Source organism: Somniosus microcephalus, chromosome 3, assembly GCF_052327205.1.
Source record: "Somniosus microcephalus isolate GS21.2 chromosome 3, FLI_Smic_1.0, whole genome shotgun sequence".
In the NCBI taxonomy this organism is placed as follows: Eukaryota; Metazoa; Chordata; class Chondrichthyes; order Squaliformes; family Somniosidae; genus Somniosus; species Somniosus microcephalus.
In genome coordinates this window covers 65,620,866-65,643,568 of record NC_140989.1, presented here as the reverse complement: position 1 = coordinate 65,643,568, position 22,703 = coordinate 65,620,866, and the positions used below count along the sequence as shown (strand labels likewise).

Genomic DNA, 22,703 nt, shown 5'->3' with positions numbered 1-22,703 from the left:
ACAGGACTAGACAGACTAGATGCAGGAAGGATGTTCCCAATGGTCGGGGAGTCCAGAACCAGGGGTCACAGTCTAAGGATAAGGGGTAAGCCATTTAGGACAGAGATGAGGAGGAATTTCTTCACCCAGAGAGTGGTGAACCTGTGGAATTCTCTACCACAGAAGGCAGTAGAGGCCAATTCATTAAATATATTCAAGAAGGAGTTGGATATATTTCTTAAGGCTAAAGGGATCAAGGGATATGGGGAGAAAGCAGGGACAGGGTACTGAATTTGGGTGATCAGCCATGATCGCATTGAATGGCGGAGCAGGCTCGAGGGGCCGAATGGCCTACTCCTGCTCCTATCTTCTATGTTTCTATGTTTCTAGTAGAGATGGCAGGGCAGGGGATGTGTTGCAGCTGTAGCATGTGGGAGCTGGTGGACCCCAGTATGGTCCACGGCGACCACATCTGCAGTACGTGTCTGCAGCTCGAGGAACTTCAGCTCAGAGTCGATAAGCTGGAGTCCGAGCTTCAAACACTGCGATATATCAGGGAGGGGGGAAGAGTTACCTGGATGCTGTGTTCCAGGAGGCAGTCACACCCGTTAGGTTAAATAATTCAAATTTGGTCCATGGTCAGGGACAGGAGGGTGTGACTACGAGTGAGGCAGGTATGGGGATCCACAAGGCAGCTTTGGAGGAGCTCCAGCCCTTGCAATTGTCCAACAGGTACGAGGTACTTGCTCCCTGTGTGGACGAGAGCAGGGACTGCAGGGAGGATGAGCAAACTGACCACAGCACCGTGGTACAGGGGGCCATTCAAGTTGCGGGAGTAAAAAGAAATGTTGTAGTGATAGGGGACAGTATAGTTAGGGGGATAGACACTGTTCTCTGCAGCCGGAGAGCGTGAGTCTCAAAGGCTGTGTTGCCTGCCCGGTGCCAGAGTTAAGACATCTCCTCTGGGCTGGAGAGGAAATTGGAGTGGGAGGGGAAAGATCCAGTTGTCATGGTCCAGGTAAGTACCAACGACATAGGTAGGACACAGAAAGAAGTTCTGCTGAGGGAGTATGAGCAGCTAGGGATTAAATTAAAAAGCAGAACCACAAAGGTAATAATCTCTGAATTACTACCTGAACCACGAGCAAATTGGCATAGGGTAAATAAGAGCGTGGCTCAAAGATTGGTGTGGGAGAAATGGGTTTCAATTCATGGGGCACTGGCACGAGTACTGGGGAAAGAGGGAGTTGTTCCGTTGAACCATGCTGGGACCAGTATCCTGGCAAATCGAATAACTAGGGGTGTAGATAGGGCTTTAAACTAAATAGTGGTGGGGAGGGTTCATGTGAGGGGAAATTTCAAAAGTCAAAGAGAAAGGAGAAGGCAATAGCGCAGGGTAGCGATAGGGGTAATGATAACCAGAGTGTGACAGGAAGGGGCAGAGCGTGTAAATATAAGAGTGCATCAGAAAGTAGAGTCAGAGTAGGGAAAAATAGTAAAAAGACAAAATTAAAAGCTCTTTATCTGAATGCACGCAGCATTCATAGCAAGATAGATGAGTTGACGGCACAAATAGAAATAAATGGGTATGATCTGATAGCCATTACAGAGACGTGGTTGAAAGGTGACCAAGGCTGGGAACTGAATATTCAGGGGGATATGATATTTCAGAAGGATAGGCAGAAAGGGAAAGGAGGTGGAGTAGCTCTGTTACTAAAGGATGAGATCAGTGCAGTAGTGAGAAATTATATTGGCTCAGAAGATCAAGATGTAGAATCAGTTTGGGTGGAGATAAGAAATAATAAGGGAAAGAAGTCACTGGTGGGAGTAGTCTTTAGGCCCCCTAGCAGTAGCTACACTCTAGGACAGCGTATAAATCAAGAAATAATGGAGGCTTGTAAGAAAGGTACTGCAATAATCATGGGCGATTTTAATCTTCATAAAGATTGAACAAATCAAATTTGCAAAGGTAGCTTTGAGGAAGAGTTTATGGAGTGTATTCGGGATGGTTTCTTAGAACAATACGTTGTGGAACCAACCAGGGAGCAGGCTATTTTAGATCTGGTAATGTGTAATGAGATAGGATTAATTAATGATCTCATAGTAAAGGATCCTCTAGGGAAGAGTGATCATGGCATGTTGGAATTTCAAATTCAGTTTGAGGGTGAGAAACTTGGGTCTCAAACTAGTGTCCTAAACTTAAATAAAGACAATTACAAAGGTATGAAGACAGAGTTGGGTAAAGTGGACTGGGAAAATAGATTAAAGGGTAAGACGGTAGATAAGCAGTGGCAAACATTTAAGGAGATAGTTCATAACTCTCAGCAAAGATATATTCCAGTGAGAAAGACTCTAAGAGAAGAATGAAACATCCATGGCTAACTAAGGAAGTTAACAATGATATCAAATTGAAAACAAAGGCATACTATGATGCAAAGATTAGTGGTAGGCCAGAGGATTGGGAAATCTTTAGAAACCTGAACAGGGTGACTAAAAAAACAATAACGAGAGAGAAGATAGATTATGAGAGCAAACTAGCAAAAAATATAAAAACAGACAGTAAGAGCTTCTACAGGTATATAAAAAGGAAGAGAGTAACTAAAGTAAACATTGGTCCCTTAGAGGATGAGACTGGGGAATTAATAATGGGAAACAAGGAAATGGCAGAGACTTTGAACAAATATTTTGTATCGGTCTTCACGGTAGAAGACACTAAAAGCATCCCAATAATAATAGATAATCAAGGGGCTATAGGGAGGGGGGGACTTAAAACAATCACTATGACTAGAGAAAAAGTACTATGCAAACTTATGGGACTAAAGGTGGACAAGTCCCCTGGACCCGACGACTTGCATCCTAGGGTCTTAAAAGAAGTAGCTGCAGAGATAGTGGATGCATTGGTTATAATCTACCAAAATTCCCTGGATTCTGGAGAGGTCCCAGCAGATTGGAAAACCGCAAATATAACACCCCTATTCAAGAAAGGAGGGAGACAGAAGCAGGAAACTATAGACCAGTTAGCCTTATATCTGTCATTGGGAAAATGCTGGAGTCCATTATTAAGGAGATAGTACAGGAAACTTTGTGATATCCGGCACTGACGGGACCGGCATGTTGCCGATCTATCAAAACTGCCGGACATACAAAGTTAATGTTGAAGCATACGGAGGTTTTCATCTCCGTATCTGACAACAAACACTGTTGCTTAGCAACAGCTTCTAAAGAGTCGGCTGCAGCTGCAAGCGTCTGTAGCTGAAGCTGTTGCTATAGCTACAAACCTTGCAGTGGCTGACTGGGAAAAAAAAAGAATGAGATCTAAAAAAAATTTACAGAAAACGGCTCCTGATTTTTGCCGTTAGATCGAGTATTCCGGACATACAACCTCCGGATAAACCAAAGTTTCCTGTAGCAGGACATTTCGAAAATCATGATACAGTCAAGCAGAGTCAGCATGGTTTTATGAAAGGGAAATCATGTTTGACAAATTAGAACTAGAGTTCTTTGAGGATGTAATGAGCAGGGTGGATAATGGGGAACCAGTAGATGTAGTGTATTTGGATTTCCAGAAGGCATTCGATAAGGTGCCACATAAAAGGTTACTGCACAAGATAAGAGGAAACAGAGAGTCAGGATAAATGGGTCATTTTCAGGTTGGCAAACTGTAACTAGTGGGGTGCCACAGGGATCAGTGCTGGGGCCTCAGCTGTTTACAATCTATATTAATGACTTGGATGAAGGGGTCGAGTGTAATGTAGCCAAATTTGCTTAGGATATAAAGGTAGGTGGGAAAGCAAGTTGTGAAGAGGACACAAATCTGCAAAGGGATATAGATAGGTTAAGTGAGTGGGCAAAAATTTGGTAGATGGAGTATAATGTGGGAAAATGTGAGGTTATCCACTTTGGTAGGAAATATAAAAAAGCAAATTGTTATTTAAATGGAGAGAGACTACAAAATTCTGCAGTACAGAGGGATCTAGGGGTCCTTGTACATGAAACACAAAAAATTAGCATGCAGGTACAGCAAGTAATTAGGAAGGCAAATGGAATGTTGGCCTTTATTAAAAGGGGGATGGAGTATAAAAAGTAGGGAAGTCTTGCTACAACTGTACAGGGCGTTGGTGAGACCACACCTGGAGTACTGCGTACAGTTTTGGCCTCCTTATTTAAGGAGGGATATACTTGCATTGGAGGCAGTTCAGAGAAGGTTCACTAGGTTGATTCCTGAGGTGAAGGGGTTGTCTTATGAGGAAAGGTTAAGTCTATACTCATTGGAGTTTAGAAGAATGAGAGGTGATCTTATTGAAACATATAAGATTCTGAGGGGGCGTGACAGGGTAGATTCGTGGGGAAATCTAAAACGAGGGGGCATAGTCTCAGAATAAGCGGTCGCCCATTTCAAACGGCGATGAGGAGGAATTTCTTCTCTCAGAGGGTCATGAATCTTTGGAATTCTCTATCCCAGAGAGCTGTGGAGACTGGGTTGTTGAATATATTTAAAGTGGAGATAGACAGATTTTTTGAACGATAAGGGAGTCAAGGGTTATGGGGAGCAGGCAGGAAAGTGGAGTTGAGGCCAAGGCCAGATCAGCCATGATCTCATTGAATGGCGGAGCAGGCTCAAGGGCCAAATGGCCTACTCCTGCTCCTATTTCTTATGTTCTTATGACCATGGAATTTTTATCAATGGAAAAATTTGACATTCCACGAACATAAAATTCATTTTTCAGGGCCAGAATGGTTGTTCAGCAGTAGTTATGACTCAATACAACGTTAAAGACCCAGTTACACCTCACTGAACAAAGCTTAACTTTGTGGGGGTTTTTTAACAGCGATATTAGAGTGTAAAAGCTTAAGTTCTCGTCAGTTCAGTGATTTCAATTGATTGCCGGCTGCGGGGGTGTTCAACAGCGCAACCTGTGGGAGGAGCAAGGAATGACTGACAGCAACTTCTGGATTTCCACGTTCAACTGCGCATGCGCGGACGCCAGAAGTTGCTGTCAGTTTCACAATTGTAATGACAGCGAACGCTGACAGTTTTGCAGTCATTACAAATGCAAATTCCGGGCCAATGTTGATAAACGTAGTGTGATGCATTTGGGTAGAGCTAATAACAAGCATGTGTATAGCATGCTGGGCTCTGAATTAAAGTCTGTTGAAGGAAAGAGAGATCTGGGTGTTATACTGCATGAATCTCTAAAGGTCCTTGTCCAATGCCAAGAGACTATAGCAAAAGCAAATAGGCTACTAGGATGTATAGCTAGGGTAATCTAATATGAAGCAAAGGACACCAGGAACTTGGTTAGGCTGTGTATAGAGTATTGTGTCCAGTCCTGGTACCCTCACATGGTAGGAGATATAGAGGCCCTAGAAAAGGTTCAGGGGAGGACCACTAGATTAATGCTTAGTTTAAAAGCCCTTAGCTATATCCTGATAGACTCAGGGAGCTGGGTCTTTTTACTCTAGAAAAGCGTAGACTTCAGGGAGACTACACTGAAGTACAGGTACACTATCCCTTATCCGAAAGCCTTGGGACCAGCTGAGTTTCGGTTTTTGGAATTTTTCAGATTTCAGAAGGTATTATAAGACTGGGAAATTTGTATTTAATATAAATTTTAAAAGTTCAGGCTACCTCTTGCGACTGTTCCGTGTCTCAGTCCCCTTCCTGCTTCTCTGGAAAGCCAGATATCGGCTGACTCCTATTAAGCTGGCCCGCAAATCAGGTCGGGTGGGGGGGGCGGTGGGAGAAAAGAATATCGGATGGGCCGCGGTTCAGGTCGGGGTCGGGGGTGTCCGGGGGGGGGGGGGGGGGTCCGGGTCGGGGGGGGGGGGGGTCAGGGGGGAGAAAAGAATATCGGATGGGCCGCGGTTCGGGTCGGGAGAAAAGAATATCGGACGGGTCGGGGGTCGGGTTGGGTGTGGGGGAGGAGAAAAGAATATCGGACGGGCCGCGGGTCGGGTCGGGGGAGAAAAGAATATCGGACGGGTCGCTGCAGCTATCGGACCGGCCACTGTATTGTTGGGTTCACTCTCCCGGTAACTCCTTCACACTGCCCGGCTCAGCCTGCAATCTCCTACCCAGGAGGGAACTCTGTGACCCTCTGCCCTGCTCAGCGTAAGTCATGCGCTACTCTGGTCATGTCGTGCGCACGACTTACGCTGAACGAAAAAACTTTCGGTTTTTAGAGGTTCGGATAAAGGATAGTCTACCTGTATTTAAAATGATGAAGGGACTAGAATGTGTATTTGAATTAGATAAGTTAGGGAGAACGCAGGCACATGCATTTAAGTCACAATAATAGAACTAGGTTAAATGTCAGGAGATTTTTCTTTTCCCAAATGTTATTGAACTTTAGATTAAGTTGCAAACATTCAAAAGGGAGCTGGACAAGTTCATTGGAGGAAGCTGAGTACAACAGGTAGATGGAATGTGGGGTAATGTGCCTCATGGTTATTGTTATCTTCTAGAATTCATTTTTGATTACCTTTGGAATAGGAGAGGAATTTCCCAGAATTCATTCTTTCTTGAATTGGCCTAGGTTGTTTTTGTTTTAAATCTTGTTTCTTGCCTCTCCCAGGAGATTACATGGCTGTTGCTGGGTGGAGTTAGAGTCATAGGCCTAGAAATTCGGTGGGCTGCGCCACCAGTTAGCGCCTGAAGAGGGCACTCAGTGGCTTTAGCGCCACTGGCCACGCCTCCCGCGATATTTAGCTGGGGCGCTAATGGCGGCGTTAGCCTGTTGCGCTGCGCCGCCACCGATGACGTCATCGGTGTGCGCAGCGCCCCGCTACCGCCCCGATCTCGATATTCGGTAGCGCCCGCCTCTGTAGCGCCATTCGCAAATCGCGCCCGGTTCACGGGGCCTACCTGTGGCGGCAGTGGCGCAAATTAAGGTGGAGGTGCGAGGTGGACGTTTTTTTCGGCGGCCGCCTGCCAGCACCTCCGTCCCCGGCCTCCTGATCTCCCCCCGCGGCAGTGCCGGCTGTTTTCCGAGAGCCCGGCACTTCTCCTCGGTGCCGGGCTCTTTTGCCAGCACTCGCGATCTCCGATCGTGCTGGTGCAGGCCCCTCCCCCTTAAGAATGGGAAGAAGGCCTGCAGTACCGCAGCGCGCCATGCTGCAGCGTGTGGCGCTGCGGCACGTTGCGCTGAGATATTCAGTTTCAGCGCCCTAAGAGGGACGCGGAGCGCCTCGAGCCTCGCCCCGTGTCCCTCTTGGGGCGCTCAAGCTGAATTTCCGGTGGTCGCAACTGCTCCAATCGCTGTGCTAATTCCGGCGCCCAGGCGAGCTTGGCGTCCCGTTTGCGGCTCCACCGAATTTCTCCCCCATAGAGTCATAATGGCACAGAAGGTCGTCATTCGGCCCATCAAGTCTGTGCCGGCTCTCTGTAGAGCAATCCAGTCAGCCACATTCCCCTGCTCTATCCCCGTAGCGCTGCAAGTTTATTTCCCTCAAGTGCCTATCCAGTCTCCCCTTGAAAACATTGAGTGTCTCTGCTTCCACCACTTCCGTCAGCAGCGAGTTCCAGGTCCTCACCACTTGCTGCATAAAAACATTTTTCCTCACATCCCCCCTGTATCTCTTGCCCAAAATCTTAAATCTGTGTCCCCTAGTCCTTCTACCATCAACTAGTGGGAACAGCCTTTCCCCGTCTAGCCTATCCAAACCCGTCATAATCTTGTACACCTCAATCAAATCACCCCTCAACCTCCTTTGCTCTAATGAAAACAAATCCAGCTTCTCCAACCTGTCCTTGTAGCTAAGATCCCCCATCCCTGGAACCATTCTGGTAAATCTCCTCTGCACCCTCTCAAGTGCCTTCACATCCTTCCTGAAGTGTGGTGACCAGAACTGGACGCAATACTCCAGTTGTGACCTAACCAGTGCTTTATAAAGGTTCAGCATAACTTCTCTACTTTTGTACTCAATACCTCTATTTATGAAGCCCAAGATCCCATATGCTTTGCTAACTACTCTCTCAATATGTCCCGCCACCTTCAGGGACCTATGCACATTAACTCCCAGGTCCCTCTGTCCCTGCACACTATTTAAAACTGTGCCATTAAGTGTATATTGCCTCTCCCTGTTCCTTCTGCCAAAGTGCATCACCTCACACTTCAGGTACCTCCCCCGCATCTAGGGAACATTGGAAAATTATGGCAAGCCCTTCCACTATCTCCTCCCCCAATTCCCTTAGCATCCTGGGATGCAAGTCATCTGGACCAGGCGACTTATCCACTCTAAGCATACCCAGCCTTTCTAGTACATCCCGTCTATCAATTTTCACCCCTTCCATTGCTTCTAACTTTTCCACTTCTACCAATATTTTGTCAGCATCCACCTCCTTAATAAACACTGACACAAAGTACTCATTGAGTATTCTAGCCTTGCCCTGCACCTCTAAGCATATATCATCTTCTTTGTCCCCAATAGGCCCCACCCCGCCTCTTACTATCCGCTTACTGTTTACATGCCGGTAGAAGATTTTTGGGTTCCATTTTATGTTGACCGCCATTCTACTCTCATAATTCTCTCTTTGTCAATCTTATTTTGATCTTCACTTTCCCTCTCAACTTATTGTATTTGGTCTGGTTCTCCCTTGAAGAATTCACCTGACATGCATCATACACCCTCTTTTTTTTGTTTCATCATCTTCTCTATCTCCCTCTTCATCCAAGGAGACCTTGCTTTGGTTCCCTTACCCATCCCTCTTGTTGGAATGTACCTAGCCTGTACTTGGAACATCTCCTCCTTAAAGATCACCCTGTGGCATTGCCACATTGGGGAAACACTGTGTGTATGTAGATAAACCTGTATAATCCCCTTTTAACTGCTGTATTCCCCTCGCCCCCGCAAGACAGTTGCAAGCTGAGAGGAATAAGGCACGTTCAGACTTGCCTGCTGCTGATAGAAGGAAAACCAATCAGGTTCCAGCAGGTGACCAATCCGTGAGTCATCACAGGTTCGCGGGCTTCACGAATTCAGTACTGTAGTGTGAGAGTTGGAGTAAAGACCTATTTCTTGTAGCTCGCTGTGTTGCCTATTTCTTTACGCGGGAGACCGTAGTCCCCCACAACCCATTGTTACGTTACAGTTTTTCCTGTCAGTCTTTGGTCTCATTTTACCCTGGCTAGATCCTTTCGCATCCCATTGAAGTTAGTCCTATTCCAGTTTAGAAGTTCCACTTCAGATTGCTCCTTGCTCCTCTCCATTGCTAATCTAAATCTTATGATACGATGATCACTCGTACCCAAGTGTTCTTCCACAGACACTTGGTCGACCTGGCCCACCTCATTCCCCAGCACCAGATCCAGCAATGCCTCCTTCCTAGTTGGGCCAAGAACATACTGGTCAAGGAAATTCTCCTGAACACATTTCAGAAATTCCTTCCCCTCCTTTCCCTTTACCCTAGCATTATCCCAATCAATATTTGGGTAATTAAAGTCCCCCAAAATCACCACTCTATAGCTCTTGCATATCTCTGCGATTTCCCTGCAAATTTGCTCCTCTACCTCCCTCTCACTATGTGGAGGACTGTAGAATACCCCCAATAGCTGTAGAATACCCCCAATAGCATGATCATATCCTTTTTGCTCCTCAACTCTAACCAAATGGATTTTGTCCTTGTCCACTCAAGAACATCCTCCCGTTCCAACACTACAATGTCTTCCTTAATCAGTACTGCCACCCCACCTCCCTTTTTTCCTTCCCTGTTGCTTAAATTACATGTCTGAATGGAACAGGCTCGATGTACCAGTAGGTCTTTTTCTATCCATCTTTTTCGTATGTTCGTATGTATCAACATTATTCAATGTGACTCGTGCACACCGGGCACATGGTAAATGAAATCCTCTGGCAATAGCACAGGACCACTGTGTACACATAAGCACATACACACTAAGTCCAGTGTTCCACAATTATCTGTCTAGTGATTTACCAACTTTCAGAGAAAGCTGCAGCACTAATGTGTATGGTCAGTTTAACTAGCATTGTATTGGTTCCAACACAAGACAAGGAGTTGATGCAATGATTATATGTTCCTTGTTTGCTCATGTTAATGATTTCTCACTATCATAGAATGATACAGCACAGAAGGAGGCCATTCTGCCCACCGTGCCTGAGCCGGCTCTTTGAAAGAGATATAGAATTCGTTTCACTGCCCTGCTCTTTCCCCATAGCCCACCAAATTTTTCCTTTCCAAGTATATATCCAATTCCCTTTGAAAGTTACTATTGAATCTGCTTCCACCACCCTTTCAGACAGTGCATTCCAGACCATAACAACTTGCTGTGTAAAAAAAATTCTTCTCACCTCCCCTCTGATTGCACAGGATACATCCTTACTGTTTAATCAGCTACATTGATGGAATATTTTTCTTAAACTTCTAGCATTTTTTGCTCAGTAGTTTTTCTTCAAATAATTTTGAAAAACAGGAGTACAATTTCAAAGTTTTACTGAGGTAAAATTTAAATTGAATGTTTTAATAAAAACAGAAAGAGAGACTGAAGTTGGGGTGAGAGAGACTGGGGCAGAACTGGGCGGAGTCACAAAGAGTATTTACTTTATTTAATGTTACTTCCAATTTTCAAAAAAAAAAATTGAATTTTGAAGCCAACTAATTATCTCCATCTGTATTTTGTTGACAGATAAGGTCAATGCTAATTTCATTCACATGCGAGATACAATTTCCATTGAAGTCAATAGTAACGAAAATCGGAGGAGGTGTATAACGGGTGGCTGAGCCGATATCACACGTTTTACACTTTTGTCTAAAGTCAAAATTACTCCAGGAGAACCAAAAAGTTCCTCGGAGCTTTAAGTTCCTCGGAGTCCACATCACGGAAGACCTCTCCTGGTCCCTCAATACCTCCTCTCTGGTGAAGAAGGCCCAGCAGCGCCTATATTTCCGAAGGAGGCTGAAGGGATGTAACCTGTCACCCCTGATCTTCTTTAACTTTTACCGCTGCACTACAGAGAGCATCCTGACGAACTGTATCACAGTATGGTATGGCAGCTGTAGCTACTATGACCGGAAAGCCCTGCAGCGGGTAGTCAAAACTGCCCAACGCATTACCGGCACCCAGCTACTGACCATAGAGCACATATACTAGAAACGCTGTTTACGGAGGTCACGGACCATCATCAAAGACCCTACCCACCCCAGCCACAGTCTGTTCGCCCTCCTGCCATCTGGGAGACGCTACAGATGCATTCGCACCCGAACGACCAGATTTAGGAACAGCTTCTTTCCCAGGGCTGTCATCCTACTGAACTCCACAAATAAACACTAAAGCCTGCACATCTGCCAATGCACTTTATTATGGTTATGCTTATGTTAATGTATTACAAGCCAAATGAATGTTGAATGTTTAAATGTCTTAATCTAAATGTACACTCTCGGGAGCCGCAAGCCTACATTTCGTTGTACTGCACTTGTGCACTAACAATGACAATAAAGTTGATTATGATTATGATTATGAAAGAATTAAGGGGAGAGAAATAGCAGAAAAGAAAAAAAAGACAGAAGCAGAAGGGGAGAGACAGAGAGAAACAGCAACACAAAGACGTCAGAGACAGGTAAGAGAGTGACCATTTTATCCGGCTTACTATATACAACACCATGGAAGATCGACTAGTAGAAATTAAATAATCAAATTAAGATCATGGACAGAAATTTCCTCTGTATAATAAAATTGTTAGCCCGTTTATAGAGATCAGGTTTATGACTTTATTATCCTTCAGTACACATAAGAATTTTTCCTGTGGTTGGTTAAAAAAATACTAACCAAAATTGGTCTCAAAATCAATCATATGCAACACCAAGTTATTAATGATTTATTTTTCTATAAACTCTCCTTTCCCCCCCATACAGATTTATAACGTTGTCAACCTTTGTCAGTTTTCTTACCTTTGCGGATACATATAAGTTCATGAACGCCACAAGTACGTTCTCCACCTGTGGAAAGATAAATTTACCATTAGTTAAAGATGTTTTTATTTAAATGCTGACTATAAAAAGTGGTGCTGGGTTTCAAGACATTTGCTTCAAATGAAAGGATGGAATGAAGGAACAAAGAAAAAGTTACATTTTATAGCACCTTTCACATGCACAGCACATGCTCCGCCCAGGTGTACCCCTAAATTGCACTGGACAGTATTAAGGCTCCCATCTGATTCATGCCAATGGCCTCAGTAAATACTGGACAACATCCAGGCTGATGTGTGGTATGAATGTTACTTGCCACTTAAGTGGTAGGTAATGACCATCTCCAACAAGAGAGTGCCTAACCACCTCCCCCTGACGTTCAATGGCATTACCATTGTGAAGACCTTCACTATCAACATTCACCACTATCTAGAAACTCAACTGAACCAGCCACACAAATACCATGGCTACTACAGCAGATCAAAGGCTGGGTATTCTACAGTAAGTAGCTCATGTCAGGAATGTGATGGAATATTCTCCACTAACTTGAATGGATGCAGCTGCAACAACACTCAATAAGCTTGACACCAACCAGGACAAAACTAACTCACTGGTGCCACTTACTTTTGTAAATGAATAGTTTAAACTAATAAAGATAGTACTAAGATAATCCAGCATATTTGCAAAATGAAATACAGGCATAAGCTTTTATTCTTCTTGATCATTCCTAAATTAGTTTAAAAAGAGTAGAGTTTAACATTTATGCAAAATGGGATTAGTAATGATGGCAGCGTCAGAGGTCGATGCTGCAACATCACAACAACAGCTTGTATTTATATAGCACTTTTTATGTAGAAAAAACAAAAGGGTAATCAAACAAAAATTGACACCAAGCCAAAAAGGGAGATACAGTATTAGGAGGGGTGACTAACTTTGCTCAAAGAGGTGGGGTCAAAGGAGGAGAGGGAGGGGGAGTGGCAGTGAGGTCTTTGTGATGGAATTCAGGAGTTTCGGGCCCAGATGGCTGAAATCACAGGCTCCAATGGAGGGACAAAAGGACTGGAGGATGCACAAGAGGCTAGAGTTGGAGGAACACAGGGTTCTCAGAGGATTATATGGTTGCAGATGGTTACTGAGATAGGGAGGGAAGGGATTTGATTATATGGATGAGAATTTTAAATGAGGCGCTGGGAGACCAGGAGTCAATGCAGGTCAGCGAGCACAGAGGTGAAGTGAGCAGGCCTTGGTGAGGATGGGATATGGGCAGCAAAGTTTTGGATGGCCTGAAGTTGATGAAGGGTGGAGGATAGGAGACTGGCCAGAAAAGCATTGGAATAGCCAACCCTGGAGTTGCCAGAGGCATAGATGAGGCTTTCGCAGCAAAGGTACTGCGGCGGGGGAGACAGGTGGTATAACAACAACAACTTGTATTTATATAGCGCCTTTAACGTAGTAAAACGTCCCAAGGCGCTGCACAGGAGTATTTTAAGACAAAAAATGAGACACCGAGCCACAAAAGGATAAATTAGGGCAGGTAACCAAAAGCTTGGTCAAAGAGGTAGGTTTTAAGGAGCGTCTTAAAAGGAGGAAAGAGAGGTAGCGAGGCGGAGAGGTTTAGGAAGGGAATTCCAGAGCTTAGGGCCTAGGCAACAGAAGGCACGGCCACCAATGGTTGAGCGATTATAATCAAGGATGCTCAAGAGGGCAGAATTAGAGGAGTGCAAATATCTCGGGGGGTTGTGGGGCTGAAGGAGAATACAGAGATAGGAAGGGGCAAGGCCATGAAGGGATTTGAAAACAAGGATGAGAATTTTGAAATCGAGGCACTGCTTAGCCGAGATGAAAGTAGGCAGCCTTTGTGACGGAGAGGATATAACGTCCGAAACGCAGCTCGGACCAAATAGGATGCAGAGATTGCAGTCTGGTTCAACCTGAGACAGGTCTTCCTAATACTTGAGTGGAGGAAATTGGTATTGAGGTAGAGGATCAGCCATGATCATATTGAATGGCGGAGCAGGCTCGAAGGGCCGAATGGCCTACTCCTGCTCCTATTTTTCTACGTTTCTAAATTGTGTCTTATCCAAGACTGGATATCGGACAAGCATGTTGATAACATGAAGGCAGTGGAGAAGTCGAGGGAGGTGGTGGAAAGGTAGAGCTGGGTGTCATCAGCGTACATGTGAAACCAGACCCCATATCTGTGCAAGAATTCACCAATAGGCAGTATGTAGATGAGGAAAAGCAGCAGCCAAGGATAGATCCTTTTTTTTATTTGTTTTTACGATGTGGGCGTCGCTGGCAAGGCCGGCATTTATTGCCCATCCCTAATTGCCCTTGAGAGGGTGGTGGTGAGCCGCCTTCTTGAACCGCTGCAGTCCGTGTGGTGAAGGTACTCCCACAGTGCTGTTAGGGAGGGAGTTCCAGAATTTTGACCCAGCGACGATGAAGGATCGGCGATATATTTCCAAGTCAGGATGGTGTGTGACTTGGAGGGGAACTTGGAGGTGGTGGTAGAAACATAGAAACATAGAAGATAGGAGCAGGAGTAGGCCATTCGGCCCTTCGAGCCTGCTCCGCCATTCAACGAGATCATGGCTGATCATCCAAACCCTAGCAACCGGTCCCTATCACCGACAGCCATCCCACCCAAGCCCTATCCCCGTAACCCCACGTATTTAATCCCCCCTAACACTAAGGGCCAATTTTTATCATGGCCAATCAACCTAACCCGCACATCTTTGGACTGTGGGAGGAAACCGGAGCACCCGGAGGAAACCCACGCAAACACGGGGAGAATGTGCAAACTCCACACAGACAGTCACCCGAGGCCGGATTTGAACCCGGGTCCCAGGCGCTGTGAGGCAACAGTGCTAACCACTATGCCACCGTGCTGCCCATGCGCCTGCTGCCCTTGTCCTTCTAGGAAGTAGAGGTCGTGGGTTTGGGAGGTGCTGTGAAGAAGCCTTGGCGAGTTGCTGCAGTGCATCTTGTAGATGGTTCACACTGCAGCCACGGTACGCCAGTGGTGGAGGGAGTGAATGTTTAAGGTGGTGGATGGGGTGCCAATCAAACAGGCTACTTTGTCCTGGATGGTGTCGAGCTTCTCGAGTGTTGTTGGAGCTGCACTCATCCAGGCAAGTGGAGAGTATGCCATCACACTCCTTACTTATACCTTATAGATAGTGGAAAGGCTTTGGGAGTCAGGAGGTGAGACATTCGCCGCAGAATAGAAACATAGAAGATAGGAGCAGGAGTAGGCCATTCGGCCACTCGAGCCCGCTCTGCCATTTAATGAGATCATGGCTGATCACCCAAATTCAGTACCCGGTCCCTGCTTTCTCCCCATTTCCCTTGATCCCTTTAGCCTCAAGAAATATATCCAACTCCTTCTTGAATATATTTAATGAATTGGCCTCAACTGCCCTGTGTGGCAGAGAATTTCACAGGTTCACCACTCTCTGGGTGAAGAAATTCCTCCTCATCTCAGTCCTAAATGGCTTACCCCTTATCCTTAGACTGTGACCCCTGGTTCTGGACTCCCCCACCATCGGGAACATCCTTCCTGCATCTAGTCTGTCTAGTCCTGTTAGAATTTTATAAGTTTCAATGAGATCCCCTCTCATTCTTCTAAACTCTAACGAATATAAGCCTAATCGACCCAATCTCTCCTCATACATCATTCCTGCCATCCCAGGTATCAGTCTGGTGAATCTTCACTGCACTCTCTCCATGGCCTCCGACCTGCTCATGTTGCCACAGTATTTATGTGGCTGGTCCAGTTAAGTTTCTGGTCAATGGTGACCCCCCAGGATGTTGATGGTGGGGGATTCAGCGATGGTAATGCCGTTGAATGTCATGTGGAGATGATTAGACTCTCGCTTGTTGGAGATAGTCATTGCCTGGCACTTCTGTGGCACGAATGTTACCTACCACTTATCAGCCCAAGCCTGAAGGTCATCCAGGTCTTGTTGCATGTGGGCATGGACTGCTTCATTATCTGAGGAGTTGCGATTGGCGCTGAACACTGTGCAGTCATCAGCGAACATCCCCATTTCTGACCTTATGTTGGAGGGAAGGTCATTGATGAAGCAGCTGAAGATGGTTGGGTCTAGGACACTGCCCTGAGGAGCTCCTGCAGCGATGTCCTGCAGCTGTGATGATTGACCTCCAACCACCACAACCATCTTCCTTTGTGCTAGGTATGACTTCAGCCAGTGGAGCATTTTCCCCGATTCCCATTGACTTCAGTTTTACTAGGGCTCCTTGATGCCACACTCGGTCAAATGCTACGCTGATGTCAAGGGCAGTCACTCTCTCCTCACCTCTGGAATTCAGCTCCTTTGTCCAAGTTTGGACCAAGGCTGTAATGAGGTCGGGAGCCGAGTGGTCTTTGCGGAACCCAAACTAGGCATCGGTGAGCAGGTTTTTGGTGAGTAAGTGCTGCTTGATAGCACTGTCAATGACAGCTTCCATCACTTTGTTGATGATTGAGAGTAGACTGATGGGATGGTAAGTGGCCAGGTTGGATTTGTCCTGCTTTTTGTGGCCAGGACATACCTGGGCAGTTTTCCACATTGTTGCATAGATGCCAGTGTTGTAGCTGTAATGGAACAGTTTGGCCAGAGGCATGGCTAGTTCTGAAACACAAGTCTTCAGCACGATAGCCAGGATGTTGTCGGGGCCCATAGCCTTTGCTGTATCCAGTGCGCCCAGCCATTTCTTGATATCACGTGGAGTGAATCGAATTGGCTGAAAACTGGCCTCTGTGATGGTGGGGACCTCAGGAGAAGGCCGATCTGGATCATCCACTTGGCACTTCTGGCTGAAGATGGTTGCAAACGCTTCAGCCTTGTTTTTTGCACTCACGTGTTGGGCTCCACCATCATTGAGGATGGGGATATTCATGGAGCCTCCTCCTCCTTAGTTGATTAATGGTCCACCACCATTCACAACTGGATGTGGCAGGACTGCAGAGCTTTGATCTGATCCGTTGATTGTGGGATCGCTTAGCCCTGTCTATAGCCTGCTGCTTCCGCTTTTTAGCATGCATGTAGTCCTGTGTTGCAGCTTCCCCAGGTTGGTACCTCATTTTTAGGTACGCCTGGTGCTGCTCCTGGAATGCTCTTCTACACTCCTCATTGAACCAGGGTTAGTCCCCTGGCTTGATGTTAATGGTAGAGTGAGAGATATGCCGGGCCATGAGGTTACAGATTGTGGTGGAATACAATTCTGTTGCTGCTGATGGCCCACAGCATCTCATGGATGCCCAGTTTTGAGCTGCTAGATCTGTTCTGAATCTATCCCATTTAGCACGGTGGTAGTGCCACACATGATGGAGCGTGTCCTCAGTGTGAAGACGGGACTTCGTCTCCACAGTGACTGTGCGGTGGTCACTGCTACCAATGCTGTCATGGACAGATGCATCTGCGATGGGTAGATTGGTGAGGACGAGGTCAAGTAGGTTTTTCCCCTCGTGTTGGTTCTCCCACCACCTGTCGCTGGCCCAGACTGGCAGTTATGTCCTTCAGGACTCGGCCAACTCGGTCAGTAGTGGTGCTACTGAGCCACTCTTGGTGATGGACATTGAAGTCCCCCACCCAGAGTATATTCTGTGCCCTTGCCACTCTCAGTGCTTCTTCCAAGTGGTGTTCAACACGGAGGAGTACTGATTCATCCAGTTCAGGGGTGGGAAGAAAAGCCATTACTGGAGATGCTCTAGCTATGGTTAGATAGGTAAGAGTGAAACCAAGTCAGGGAAGTCCCACTGGACAACGGAGGACAGGCATTGGAAGCGGATAATATTGTTGACCATGTCAAAGGCTGCAGAAAGGTCAGGAGGTACGAGGAAGGATAGTGCACCACAGTCACAAAGGATGTAATTTGCGACTTTTAGAAGAGCCATTTTGGTGCTGTGACGGGGTGGAAACCTGGTATGAGAATTGTGGGAAAGGTAGGCATAAATTTGGGAGGCGAAAACACATTCAAGGACTTGAGAGGAAAGAGAGGTAGGAGGTGGGGCAGTAGTTTGCAAGGACAGAGGGGTCATGGGTGGAATATTTTTAGGATGAGGGTGATGATGGCTGTATTGAAAGGGAGGAAGACAATACCTGAGAAGAGGGAACAATTTACAATTTCAGCTATCATAGAGACCAGGAAGGGAATGGAGTCAAGAGAGCAGGAGTTATGTCTCAAGGACAACATAAACTAGAGAAAGACCAGGTTCAGAGCTAGGGTGGGGGAACCTTGGGGAAGGTTTAGCTTGGTGGGAAAAGGGAAGTGGGAGACGCAGCAGAGGAGCTGAACAGAAGTTCATGAGCTCCATTCACTTGTTGTTGGAAGTGAGGGGGCAGACGAGAGGCGTTTACGGAGACAGCTGGTTGTGGATAAAAAAAAGTCAGTGCTTGTCTTTGCTTTTCAGAATGATCCTGGAGTAGTGAGTGCTTTTGGCAGAGGAGAGCAAGGCCCAATGCATGATGTAGTCCATCCAGATCCAACGATGGATGGTTGAACCAACTGTCCGCCAGATACACTCACATCTGTGCCCCTTAAACTTGAGGGAGCAAAGATGAGGGTCATATGAGGGTGAACAACTGGGCTGAGAGAAAGTAACTTTTAATTGGGACATGGGCATCATAGGTGAAGGTGAGGGAGTGGTTGAGCAGATCAACAGTTGCAGAAGTAGCGTAGTGAATGAAGGGCCACAGGCTAGACAGTTTGGAGTTTGAAAGTGCAATTGTAAATGACTTGGAGAGTTTTTTTCCAGCAGTGGACACAGAAGGAAGTGGGATTGGAAGAAGGTCGGGTTTGTGGGTGGTGAGGGATGCAAGGAATTGGTTGGAAATGGCCTGGTCTGTGATTGAGATGATGGGAGTAGAGAAGCCACAAGAGTATCTATGAATGCAATTATATAGAAACTTTTGCATTGATGCAAAGCAGTAACGAATGTCCATCAGCTCGAAAGCTACAGTACAACTCGGGTATAAAATAACAACAGAAAGTGCTGGAAACACTCAGCAGGTCAGGCAGCATCGAGGAGAGAGAAACAGAGTCAACGTTTCGGGTTGAACCCTTCATCAGAACTGGAAAAGGTTAGGGAGGAGAGATTTTTAAGCAGGGGCAGGGAGATGGGGAGGAAAGAACAAAGGGAAGGTCTGTGATGGGATGGAAGGCAGGAGAGATTGAATGACAAAAGGAATGATAGTGTAAGGCAAAAGGCAATGGGACAAGTTAAGAAACAAAAGATGGCTCTAGATGATGTGTGGATGATGATGGCAGCAACATTAACAGCTACCATGTGAGGAAACAAGAGGAAAAAAAAGAACTACAGGGGCCAATTTATAGTCTGAAATTGTTGAACTCGATGTTAAGTCCTGAAGGCTGTAAAGTGCCTAATAGAAAGATGAGGTGCTGTTCCTCGAGCTTACGTTGAGCTTCGTTGGAACACTGCAAAAGGCCGAGGACAGAAAGATCAGAGTGGGAGTGGAGGGGAGAATTAAAGGGACAGGCGACCGGAAACTTGGGGTCACGCTTGCAGACTGAACGGAGGTCACCCAATCTGCGTTTGGTCTGCCCAATGTAGAGGAGACCGCATCATGAGCAGTGAATACAGTATACTAAATTGTAAGAAGTACAAGTAAATCACTGTTTCACCTGTTTGGGGCCCTGGACGGTGGGAAGGAAGGAGGTAAAGGGCAGGTGTTGCATCTCCTGTGCTTGCATGGGAAGGTGCTGGGCGAAAGGGAAGGGGTGTTGGGGGTGATAGAAGAGTGGACCAGGGTGTCGCAGAGGTAGCAGTCCCATCGGAATGCTGAAAGGGAGGGGGGGGGGGGGAGGGGAAGATGTGTTTGGTGGTGGGATCACGCTGGAGGTGGCGGAAATGGCGCAGGATGATCCGTTGAATGTGGAAGGTGAGGACAAGGGGAACCCTATCGTGGTTCTGGGAGGGAGGGGAAGGGGTGAGAGCAGAAGTGCGGGAAGTGGAATGGACACGGTTGAGGGCCATGTCAACCACGGTAGAGGGGAATCCTCGGTTGAGGAAAAAGGAAGACATACCGGAAGCACTGGTATGGAAGGTGGCATCGTCAGAACAGATGCGGCGGAGATGGAGAAACTGGGAGAATAGAATAGAGTCTTTACAGGAAGCGGGGTGGGAGGAAGTGTAGTCCAGGTAGCTGTGGGAGTCAGTGGGCTTATAGTGAATGTTGGTCGATAGCCTATCCCCAGAAATGGAGACAGAAAAGTCGAGGAAGGGAAGAGTCGGAGATGGACCATGTGAAGGTGAGGGAAGGAGTGGAAATTGGAAGCAAACAGGGCGAGGGCAGGAAATGGCACCAATACAGTCATCAATGTACCAGAAAAAGAGGTGAGGGAGGGGACCCAAGTAGGACTGGAACAAAGAATGTTCCACATATCCCTTTAAAAAGGCAGGCATAGCTAGGGCCCATAGCAACACCTTTAATTTGGAGGAAGTGAGTGGAATCAAAGGAGAAGTTATTCAATGTGAGAACAAGTTCAGCCAGGCGGAGGAGTGTGGTAGTGGATGGGGACTGGTTGGGCCTCTGTTAAAGGAAGAAGTGGAGCGCCCTCAGGCCGTCCTGGTGGGGGATGGAGGTGTAGAGGGATTGGACGTCCACAGTGAAAAGGAGACAGTTGGGGCCAGGAAACTGGAAACTGTTAAAGTGGCAGAGGGCGTCGGCAGAGTCACGGATGTAGGTGGGAAGGGACTGGACAAGGGGAGAAAAAAAGAGTCGAGATAGGAAGAAATCAGTTCTGTGGGGCAAGAACAGGTTGAAACAATGGGTCTACCAGGGCAGTCCTGTTTGTGGTACAACTCCGGTGTCTGATCTCAATCTGACACCTGAACATGGAGTAGTGGGTCATAGATTCACTCACGCACTGATTGAGTCTTGACCTCAGCTCAGCAGCTATGGGGAGGTGTTGAGGCAAGGTCTTTAACCTTCCTATAAGGAGGGAAAATTAGAGGGAAAGCCATTCTCAAATTTTGTATGGAATGTTTTTAATGGTATGAGATAATGGATGCTTCTAACAATAAAAATGTACAGAATTCCTTTGTGGTTGGCCTTACTGCAATCCAGACAGAAAAACAGCATGCATATAACTTCAGTCAGAAACTGGTACCTGCAGTATAACTTCAGTCTATGTGAATGAGCTAATCAAAAATCATAAAATCATCGGGGGAGAGTCAAGGGTTGCGAAAGCACAAAAAAGAGAGAGAAAAATGAAAGACCTGACACAACCAGTCTCATTGACAACTGGCACCAGTCCTGGTCATTATACTGTAGTTTTCTAATTTTCTTGCTAATCCATGTTAGTCTTTTTAATTGATAATGAACAAATTCACACAAATATCATCAATCTCACTCACCTTAGTCAATTCGCCAACATATGATGCAATTATTCTCAAAATTCCCACCCTACAATGGCTAATTTAATACCAGCAAACCCATGCTTCAAGGGAGCAAATGTGAGTTTCAGCTGAAACTGGAATTGTACCTCAGGTTCCTCAGTTGTAAGTTCTAATTAAAGTACTTATCATTTTGATTCTGTCCCAAGGGTTTCCATAGATGACAGGAGTGATCATCCTTAGCTATCATATAATAGAATATACTTCAGAAGTTGTTGTTAAACAATTTATGGCAGTAAAGTGTAGTTTCTCCCTATGAGGTGCCCCTGTTTAATTTTTTTCCTCACATTATTTCGGTAGCAAATAGCTATGGTTATTTTGAGCTGGACAGCTAACATTGTAAACTGACAGAGAAATACTTGGCAATATTTCTTCCTTTAAAAAACCTTAAGAAAAATAACCTAAATAAACATTAGCCCCAAGGTATTTACAAATTGGAGCTTGTTTACTGGCAAGTCATCATTCAGGTTGAACTAATGGCCTTAGTTCTATTTGGCTTAAAGATGTGGATTTAAGATAAACAATATTTATCTAATCATCACTGCACAAAAAGTAATTTTCATACAAAAGCAAAATACTGCGGACACTGGAAATCTGAAATAAAAACAGAAAATGCTGGAAATACTCAGCAGGTCAGGTAGCATCTGTGGCGAGAGAAACAGTTTTCCATTAACTCTGTTTCTCTCTCCACAGATGCTGCCTGACCTGCTGAGTATTTCCAGCATTTTCTGTTTTTATTTAAGTAATTTTCTTAAATATGATTAATTACCATAACTATTTAATCTTTACTTTTCTGCATTAAACTGTATACTTTACTGGGCCGTATTTTCTGATCGGAGGCTTCCAGCGTGCGGAAGCCTCCGATCTGGAAAAAAATCTACGCACTTACCCGAGGGCTCCCAAGGTGCGTATAGTTCCGATGCTGGGCCTCTCGAACTCCAAGTGTGCAGGACCCACATATCCCAGAGGCGCATGCAGTTCACAAGCGTCCCTGGGATCACGTGGGCCATGGGGAGCCAATCAAAGAGAATCTCCCTTCATACACTTGACAGATAGGCCTGTCAAATATATGAATGGAGATCACCCCAAAACACTTCAAAACATTAAATACATTTTTTTTTAAATCACATTTTTAAAATTAGTTAAAATTACAATAAATTAAATATTTTAAACAAAAATTTAATTTTTTGAAAAAAAAATTAAGTTTTTTTTACAGGGCTAAAATTAAACACCTTTTTAAAAAAGTATTTTTAAATGATAAATGACTGAAAATTTTTTATTTTTTACTTTTTTTCAACTCTTATCCTGGCAAAAGCAGGCCTTATGCCTGCTTTTACCAGGCGTAAGAATTCTAAAGGTTTTCTGCGGGCGGAGGGG

At 45.7% G+C, this 22,703-nt stretch overlaps 1 protein-coding gene and 1 pseudogene across 3 annotated transcripts in view; one reads left to right on the top strand and one right to left on the bottom strand.

Moving 5' to 3' along the window:
• The window catches only part of LOC147121110 (synaptotagmin-14-like), a 262,320-nt gene that overhangs the window by 233,481 nt on the left and 6,136 nt on the right, over window positions 1-22,703 (bottom strand). For all 3 annotated transcript variants that reach the window (XM_085980841.1, XM_085980846.1, XM_085980853.1), the window contains exon 2: window positions 11,885-11,932. In XM_085980841.1, the coding sequence (XP_085836967.1) occupies window positions 11,885-11,932 (48 nt within the window). The remainder of the gene's footprint in view (window positions 1-11,884; window positions 11,933-22,703) is intronic.
• On the top strand, window positions 656-2,346 carry LOC147121111 (uncharacterized; annotated as a pseudogene).